Raw genomic sequence first — 9,328 nt, 5'->3', positions numbered from 1 at the left:
AGCTGCATGTCAGTGCCAGTGATACTGTAGCCCACTGTTGACAGATGGAGCTTTGGCAGAGTAGCATGGGGTAAGATGCTTCACAGGAAGGGTATTGGTCATGGCAACTCTGAGTATCAGCCCATGCTGGGATAGGTAAGTCTCTGGGAAGTAGAGCTTGATTCCCATCCTAAGGGTATTTATTGCTCTTTTGTGGCACTAGCTGGCCCACAGTTCTAAATTATTTTCATTGACAGATTAGTTTAGGAAAGCCTTAAGTATTTTAGAAACCTACCTAATTGCTTGTAGGTATTTTGTATGAGCACACAGTCATCAGGACAATCTACCTGCTTGTCATCTTAAAGGAACTCCAGATAAGAAATGCCAGCAGTACAATAATAGGAAATTAATATATTCCCTTCCTCCTACAGAACACGCTAATGACGTGATGCAGTTTCCTATTCTGAAAGAACCCCAGATTGGAGCCCTCCTTGCATGTCAATGCTGACATGCAGATGACTTCTTCAGAAAATCCAAGATTCAGGCGTTCTCCTTTGAAGACAGTGAGCATCACGCTGAAAAGAAAGTTTCCCCTCCTAAAGAAGGCTCATGGCAGAACACCAGAGTCTTGAAATGTCCTGCCTTCTGCTCCTCTTATCTTTGCTTTTCTTTTCCAGTCAACCTCCGGAGTACAGCACACCTAAGGAAGCTTCCTGCCCCTGTCGTGGGCTATGGCAGAGTCAGTAGATAATGCTCTTTGTGAGAATTTTGAGGCCAATGCATTCGCTAAGCACCGCTGCCAGAACTGTTTTCAAGCTGCTGGTGTTCACCAGCACAATGACCAGGTGAGCTTATCACCTGCCCCAGAGGGCTATGAATCTTTCATGAGAGGCCCTATTGTTTTGGGCTTCGGCTGCCTGAGTTTTCTTGAATGGAAATTCCCAGCACAGAGGCCCAGAGGGACTTTTTGGTTTTTTTGGATTTCACTGAAGAGGATGTAAGAGGGGAGGGATTTCAGAAGTGCATGAGATCCGTTATTTAAACATGTCCCAGTGCTCTGATAATTCCTGATGGAGGTCCAGTATTGGTGGGGAAGGAGGGATGGGCTGAAGCAGAATGCAGAATCCCAAGACTAGAATAGCAGGAGGTATTGATGATCATGACTGAGATTGGGAGGCAAGGGGGCAGGACCAGAACGGCAAGGCCTAATGCAGGTTGTGACTGAGTTGTAGTCTGAAACGTGTGCAGTAAGAGTGTGTTCCATGTTTAAAATCTTCCCTTTGCCAGTGGGAAGAGGAAAGGCATTGGTGCTGAAAGCGGAAAGAGCTCCAAGCCTTTCGCCTCCTGACTGTATGCGTCAGCCCAAGTTAGTGGTCACTGAAAGTCTGATGGCTTTTGATGCCTACATCACTGAATATATCAGTGGTTCTAAATCTGTTTAGACTGAAGGCACCCCTCATTAGACCAGAAGCTCCCCTCAGAAAAGGCCAGCTCCCAGTTTTCTCAAATTTTTTGACTGCAGGAAAATAATAGAGCAATTCTCCTGTTGCAAAGAGCTCAGAAAGACCTCAACAGTGCAAAATGGTTTTAACATTGAGAATTCCTATTTGAAATCTCTGGGTTTAACTTGCGAATCATGTTTGCACACCTAACAGTGCTGACCTTGTGTCACACCATGTGGCACCCTTGAAAGGAACTCAAGACATCCCGGGGTGCCGCAGCACTTGGTTGAGAATCACTGGAATACACCACTGCCACTGACCCTGATCAGTTCCCTTTCTGGCAGTGTCTGCACCTAGAACTGAATTAGGGAGACTCAGCTTATCTCTTGCCCCTAGAGCCAGGGCGAGGGGTTAGCAGGGCTGAGTGCTGGTGAAGCTCACACTGCAGCAAACTCCACTGTACCTGTCTGGGGATTAAGAACTTAACTTTGATCCCCAGGGCTGTCAATCCAATGCATTTCTACAGTGCTCAGTGTACCGAAGCACTGACAGCCAGGTGTGTCATCGGTCGGCTGCTTGGCCTGCTGCTTGCTAGGGGAGTGTGATGCTCCATCCCATGCTGGGGGGTGCTAGGTGGTTTCATGTTAGCACAGGGTTTCATGTTGTTCATTGTTCTCTGGGAGCGATTGGCCCAGGATTATGAAATAATAATGAGGCTCCCTCTCTCTCTCTGGCCCTGAGCCTCTAGAGTTACCTCTGCCCTGCCTGCGATCTGCTCAGAGCCGTCTCCTCTGAGTGAATCCTGGCGTGGGCAAGACAATGGAGGGAAAGCGGCGCTGACAGCTAAGCTGCTACGAACCTTCCCTCTTGCTGCTTGTAAGCTGTGAAGGTAACTGGGATGGGGAGGAGAGGCCAGCACCCTGGGGAAATGCCAGAGCTCTCACAGGGCCAGTCTGAGAGGGGCTTTGTCTCCAGGCCTCCATTCTGAGTACACCTCCCACCCTGCTCTGCTGCACATGGCGCCTTGTCAAAAATCCATCAGGGTGGGGAAGGACCAGGTGACAAGCAGCTCCCACCAGCCTGGGCATCAGTTCTCATGCACTGTGCTGGGGGGAGGGGAGGTGATCAGACACTGGCCTACTGCGCAGAACCAAACTCTGGTATTTCCTGCTTGCCTGGTAAGCCTGAGAGAAGACACCTTTTCACAGGGCATTAATCTGATCAGCTTAATTCCCAGGTTTTCCCCAGCAAAGGTCCCCTCCTTTTCCTTTGAGAACCAGTACCTCAGCTCTTCCATTTCCCTGCCCTGCCCTTCCAGGGTTTGGTTGGATTCAGTACTCCCAACTCCCTTCCCTCTAACTTCTACTGTGATCTCTGGCATGGGGTGACTATGGCTGAGAGAGATGGCCAAAGTCAAATAGCCTGTCTCTCGAGTGCCAGGGAGGGAGAAAGCAGCCTAAATGTGAGACACTACCTGACAGAGAGAAGATCTAAGGCCCCTGGAGATGGTCTGATATTTGAGAGGTCCCCCAAGAGCTGGGGAACTGGATGATGTAGGAATAAATGCTTCACTTGGAAGAGGAGGAAGAGGATAATGATAAGAGAAGCAACGTTCCCACTAGCCCTTGCAATAGAGGGGGCATGATTACCCATCCCTTTCCCCACCCCCCAGGCACCAGAGGAACATGCAGTGGAGGCTCCACACTGTGATGCTGAAAGTGGGCCAGACCCCGGTGGACCCTGGGATCCCTTGTGCATCTTAGCACCCCGCTGTGAGCTCTACGTGTGTGCAAGTTCTGAAAGCAGGACTGAGAGGTAGGTATTACATCTGGGGGGAGAACTCTTGGAAGCATTGCTTGATGCAGATCCCTATGGTATGAATAACAAAGGGGGAGCAAAGCTTGTAGCATGATAGCAGAGGGGAGGTAGATGTCTTTCTATGGATCCCTGCACCCTGGGCAAGGAGTAGATGGAATTAGAGAGAACTCACCATCCCCGACTACCTGGGCTCTTCACTGGCAGTCCCAGTGGAGGTTAAGGGCTGTGTGGTCCGTGGAGATTGAAGGGCCTTCTTCCTCCACTGTGTCAAGGCCCACTGACAGACCCAGGCTGGACCTGCTCCCAAATGCAGGACTTGGGTCTCCAGCATTATCAATCTGGCTTCATTCAGCCACATGGGAAGTATTGTGTATCCACAAGGATACTGTCCTATGCACTCAGCAATCCAGCCCCCTCACCCCAAGCTATGTGTATTGATTTGCCTGTCCCTCAGCTGGCAGGAGAGCTTGGCATATACCCAATTCAGCAGCAAGACTGAAGATGGCCCCAGAGAGACCAGCACCAGTATCAACACTGATGCAAGCACCAGTACTGGACCTGACACCACAATCTCCAGGGTGAGGCTGAAGGAGAAGGAGTTTCCTCCCCTCTTATGGTCTGACCAGTTGATTTTCCCCTGTGCCTTAAACCCACACCCCTACACCACCTTTCCCGGACTCCTTCGGAGGCACGAAGAACCCCAGGCAGGCAGGGTCAGTATGCCCCTATGGGGAATTGGCAGGTTGCTGATTACATGGTGGAGGGGAGGAGGACACGGACAGATACTTGCCAAAGGGCAAAGCCCACAGGACCTTTAATACCCATAAGTAAAGTCCTCCAAATAGCACATCAGCTAACTAATGCTGGGCATCCCACTGTTCATTCTCCACCCTCATGCCATTGTCCCTCCCTTGCCTCCTCCATCCCCATACCCACTGGCTGACACCAGGCCTGCAGTGTCTCGTTATCTCCAGCACCATTGCTCTATACCATTTGCTGCCCTGCCCCCTAGCCAATAGCTTCCCCAGACTGGCTTTCTTGGCCATTCCCTCCCAAGCTTAGTGAAGGCCTAGGATGGTTATGTGCTGCCCACAGCCAGCACTTCTGCCCTAATTTCTTCAGAGATTCCTGCTTAGAAGGTCTGGGGCTGGAGCAGCTGTGAGTTTGGCAAAGCAACTGTTTCTTCACCCTTTCTCATAGCCCCTGCTGCAGGTGAAGGCTGCAGTGGTCATTTTCTGCCTCTTCTGCAGAGAATCGATCTGCTTTTGTCTCTCAGGACTGGGAGATGACTAGGCTGCTGGATGGCATTTTGGAATCAGACAAACCAGACATGATCTTCACAGGCCACCTGAAAGCAATACGGGAAGCAGCCCTGCAGGCAGAGAGACCCAGGTGGGGTCAGACCTCTCCATCTGGCCCTTGGGTGCGAGTAGACTCCCAGAGCTCTGTGAAAGGAGTCGACCCTTTGAAAGCAGGTACATGTGACTAACTCCTGCTGTAGACTGTAGTTTTGGATCAGGAGGCTTGATCTCCATTTGGGGCCTCTGTGCTTCAAGGTCCATACAAGGTCCTGTTTAGGCTGTTATCCCTTTGGGGCAGGGACTGTCTCTTGCTTCATATGTGGACAGGGCCTAGCGTGTTCGGACCCCGCTCCTTTGGCCTGTGGTCTGTGCTGCAACAAATATGATAAAGAAGAGTAGTAAGGTGCATGGTCCATATAGCTTCCCTCCAATATGTCCTGAGTTCCTCAGCTCACCCTGGTATCTCTAGAAGCCTAGAGCTAGTGTCTGCAACTCCAGCTTGGGGCTCTTGGGGTTCAATTACTATACATTTAAGGATAGTGTGTCCCTGCGCAAGTTCTAGTCTCAGTGTCTGTGCAGCTCTTGTTTTGGAGTCCCACTGGTTCACAACCCATTTCCGTGCGATGAAAGGACCAATGTCCAGTACTGCTTAGCTCTGGCTGGTGGCTGATTGTGTGGCACTGGGATTGTCCGTGATGTTCTGGAGTGCATCTGGTTCTCATCCAAACAGGCTTTGAATCAGATCTGCTTCTCTTGGAGGATTCTGATTCTGGCAACACTCTTCCTGTAAGGGAAGGGACCATATGTGCCACTGGCAGTCATGCTAACAACCCTTTTTCCTCTTCACAGAGTCTCATCCCATGAGCCAGACTTCTGGGAGTAGTTGGCCAAAGCATCGGACAGAGAATGGTTATTTCTCCCTGGAGCGCCGAAAATCTGAACCCAGTCAGCCTGCCTCCCCGCCCCGTGCCAGCCACAGTGCCTTTCCCTCACGCAACGACTCATTTGGGGCTGGCGGGCGTCGCGCATCCTCTGCCAGCTCCCTGAATTCTGAGACAAGCTGGCGCACAAGTGGCGGTGGGGAAGGGCGACATGGGCTAGAGAGGCAGGAGTACACTGTACTGGCTGACCTGCCCAAGCCCAAGCGGATCAGCCACAAGGAGGCATTTGACCGGGGACGCAGAAGCTCTCGCACTCGAAGCCCAGGTCGGGATGAGGTGGAACGGCTCTTCGGATCTGAGCGCAGGTGAGGTGTGGGGTCAGGAGTTGCTTCACTTTCAGGTCAGACAAATGAGCAGTCCCCTGAACTAGTATCCCTGAAGGTCAGATTTTTCACAGGCATGTATTTGCCCTCAGCTCCAGTGAGTGTCTGTGAAAGTCAAATCCCTTCAATCATTTTTCTTTCTGAACCACTGAGGGGAGCCGAAGCCAGGATATCAATTGCCAAAGATTGAAGCCTAGCTCTCATCAGCACTAGGATTGGGTCAAAGGAGCACACTGAGATTTGCTTTGAAGTCTAACATGGATGGGTCAGAGACCAGCCTCCATTCCTCAGGAAGGAGGGAAGAGGTGTTCTGTAGAGTTTCCAAATCTGACTGTTTCAGCCCATGCATCCTGATAGCAAGCTGAGGCTACTAGGAAGGTACAGAAGAGTAGAGACAATAGAAAAGTGGGGAGATAGAGCAGAGGCAATAGTGAATCCAGTAGGTTAAAATAGGGATGTTCAACCCCCAGTCTGTGGGCTGCTCCCAGTGCCATGTCCTCCAGCCCATGGGGCTTCGCATGAGTCTGTGGCTGTGGCCCTGTGCTCTAGATTGGGCATGGAGGGCATCAAGGGGCCCAATCCTAGTGTGTGGGGCCAGCCAGAGGCATCATGGGGCCCCAGGGCTCTGATCCCTGCATGCAGGTCTAGGTGGAGGCGGCATGGGGCCCTGGGGCCCAATCCTGACACAGGGGGTCCAATCTTGCTGTGTAGGTCTGATCCTGGCACATGGGATCTGTTCCAGCCCAGGGACCAGCCCCACACTACTCGTCTGGCCCATGGGGCCAAAGGTTGAGCACCGTCAGGAGGCTGAGAATAGTCAATAGCACAAATGGAAGTAAATAGGGAATGGATAGCAGAAGAGACCATTAATGGAGTGGACAGGGTGAGGTAGAAAGGGGATATATAGGAGTGGGAATTCCTGTCAGGATAAATTGGCTTAGGGGACATGATTCCAGTAGGTGGAGAGTAAAGAGCATAAGAGGGATTTTTAGGGAAGTGGAAGCAGGTTTTGGGGGACAATGAGATAGTTGGAGAGTCTAGACACTGGGGAGGAGGCTAGTGGAGAGGAGCCTGGAAAGGGAGGAGTCATGGGCATAGAGCTGTTGTTATCAGAGTTGGGTGGAAGTGGAAGCCCAGCTCAGAAGCCTGATATCTAGACATCTGTCCTGCTGTGGTCTGGGTGTACTAAGGCCAGGGAGGATTCTGGGATGAGGGCTCCTCGACTCCCAGGTGGAACAGAGCCCCTGATTGTCCTTGTGTGTGGCTCTTAGGAAGACTGGGACCCTGGAGGCATTCAAGGCCTTGGAAGAAGGCCGTGTGGACCATCTGGATGGCAAGCCCCCACAGCTGGCCAAGGGAGGCCAATTAATCAGAAGGCAGTCCAGCCCCACCTTGGCCAGAGAAGTGAGTTACTGGACCTATGGAAGGGCCTCAGTGTGCCAGCCCATGCCTTAGCCAGATAGTAGTGGATACCACCCACCCCAGACTTCCTCTCAGCAGAACTTTATCAAGCTCTTGTTCCCATTACCATTTTTTCCATTCTCTCTTTCTCTCTGTGCCACGTACCTCTTCCTTTCTTTTTTCACAGTTGCTTCCATTTCTCCCTCTTTGTGCTCAGTCCCTTTTCAGGATCCTTCTTTGTCCTCATCATCTGCTTCTGTGTGTGTCTGACTGTTATTACAGGACAAGCCCATGGCTCAATCCCCCTCACCCACTGCCATTATAGGTGTGGTATGGGCAGGTGTGAGTATGAATATACAACTGTGCTCCACTGCCCCTCACTAGAGCATAACAAAATGTAGTTAACAAGATGAAGTTAAGTGACTTCTCTTGGTGGGCTGAGGTAGGATCAGACTGGTGGTGAGGGCAATACTGCCCTACTGGAACACAGTGGGCCTGCTGTCATGAAGTAGATGTCCTTTTCTTTGTGGCTGTCAGCTGTCTCCAGGGTTTAAATGCCACTTCTCCTTAATTCCCTGCCCACTTGGTGTAGACGAGTTTAGAGATCCTGCTCATGTATCCTTTCTCTGACTCTGACATCCCTAGGGGAGCAAGAAACTCCCAGGGCAGCTGGAACAGCAGGGCCGAGGCCGACGGGAATCCTTGCACCCAGCAAACCCAGCTCAAGGATCAGGCAGAGACAACAGGAGCCAACTGGACTCTTTGCGCTCAGTGAGTCCAGCTCAGGGACGGGATAGGAACTGGAGGAAGCAGGGGGACTCTGGGGGTTCAGTCGTTCAACCAGACAGAGACTGGAGGAGTCGAGCAAAACCCACATGCCCCATGAACACAGACAGAGAGCGAGTACTGAACCCAGGGAAGCACATGGACAGCCATGGGAAAAGTCGAGGGGGCTCCCTGCACCTCACAAAACCCATTAAGACCTCGGTTGCCAGCTGGACTGGCCAAGGGGGGCACACACATTCTCAGAGTCCTGGGAGGCACATGGAGAACAGCTGGAAAAGCCAAAAGCCAGTCCACACTGCAAATCCGGCGCTGAGCCCAGAGAGAAGGGGGACGGGCCCAGGAGGTTCCCTGAACCGCCTAAGCACTGGGAAGCAAAGAGAGAGCAACTGCCGAAGCCTGCTGGAGAAAACACCCCCTGCAAGCCCAGAGATGGGTACAGACAACGACCGGAAAGGCCGGGGCAAGCCCCTGCGCCCCATGAGCCCAACTCACCTACCACAGAAAGGCTGGAAGAGCAGAGGAGAGACCCTGCCCCATGTGAGCCAAGCTCAAAGGCCAGCAAATGACTGGCGGAATCCTGAGAAGCCCTTGTGCCATGTGAATTTGATGCAAAGGGACTGGAAAAGCTCAGGTGAGCACCTGCACTCAGAGAAGCAAGCAAAGAGTAACTGGAAAAGCCCTGCAGGTCCTGTGCAGCGGTCTGAGAATGCCCGGAAGAGTCCTGTGGGGTCCCCACCTTCCAGGGGTCAAAGACCAGTGAGCCCAGTGCAACGGTCAGAGAATGACTGGAGGAATCCTGGGGGGTCACTGCCTCCCAGGAGCCAAAGACCTATGAGTCCAGTGCAGTGGTCAGAGAATGACTGGAGGACTGCTGGGGGATCCCCATCTTCCAGGAGTCAAAGACCAGTGAGTCCAGTGCAACAGTCAGAGAACGAATGGAGGAGTCCTGAGTGGTCCCCACCCTCCAGGATCCCAGAGAAGCAATGGGGGAATGAGTGGGAAGCCAAAGGCAACTTCTTGCATCAAGTAAGTAGCTCTTAGGAGAAGTGAAAAGTCTGAGGGCAGCCAGGACTAACAGGAACCCCTCCCCCAAGAGGCCTAAACCCTGGGAAGCCATTTCCAGTCTCCACAGAGCCTGGAGAATCCCTGTCTTGGCAGCTCCACCCAACGAATAGCCCTGAATTTGGCTATTTTACTACTGCTTGGATCAGCCTTAGTCCTGGTGGTGCCCCTGCTGGCTTGAACATATATAGCTCTATCCCCCTGCATATTGTCTCTCTCCCCAGGTATCCCTTATTGAATGAAGAGTACTTGGTCTCCAGGACTGGGAACCCAAA

The 9,328-nt window shown here is 52.1% G+C and overlaps 1 protein-coding gene across 1 annotated transcript in view; it reads left to right on the top strand.

Annotated features, from left to right (window-relative positions):
• Nucleotides 1–408: 408 nt before the first annotated feature.
• TRIOBP (TRIO and F-actin binding protein) overlaps nt 409–9,328 on the top strand; it is a 35,327-nt gene continuing 26,407 nt past the window's right edge. Inside the window, exons 1-8 of the mRNA XM_090043063.1 lie at nt 409–542; nt 657–824; nt 3,094–3,236; nt 3,694–3,817; nt 4,516–4,714; nt 5,390–5,786; nt 7,076–7,208; nt 7,851–9,017. Coding sequence (XP_089899189.1) covers nt 711–824; nt 3,094–3,236; nt 3,694–3,817; nt 4,516–4,714; nt 5,390–5,786; nt 7,076–7,208; nt 7,851–9,017 — 2,277 coding nt within the window. The 5' untranslated portion in view covers nt 409–542; nt 657–710. The remainder of the gene's footprint in view (nt 543–656; nt 825–3,093; nt 3,237–3,693; nt 3,818–4,515; nt 4,715–5,389; nt 5,787–7,075; nt 7,209–7,850; nt 9,018–9,328) is intronic.

The sequence above is a fragment of the Crocodylus siamensis genome, chromosome 4 (genome assembly GCF_052110815.1).
Source record: "Crocodylus siamensis isolate JL-2025a chromosome 4, ASM5211081v1, whole genome shotgun sequence".
In the NCBI taxonomy this organism is placed as follows: Eukaryota; Metazoa; Chordata; order Crocodylia; family Crocodylidae; genus Crocodylus; species Crocodylus siamensis.
Note: the sequence above shows the minus strand (reverse complement) of the source record. Positions and strands in the feature narration are given on the sequence as shown.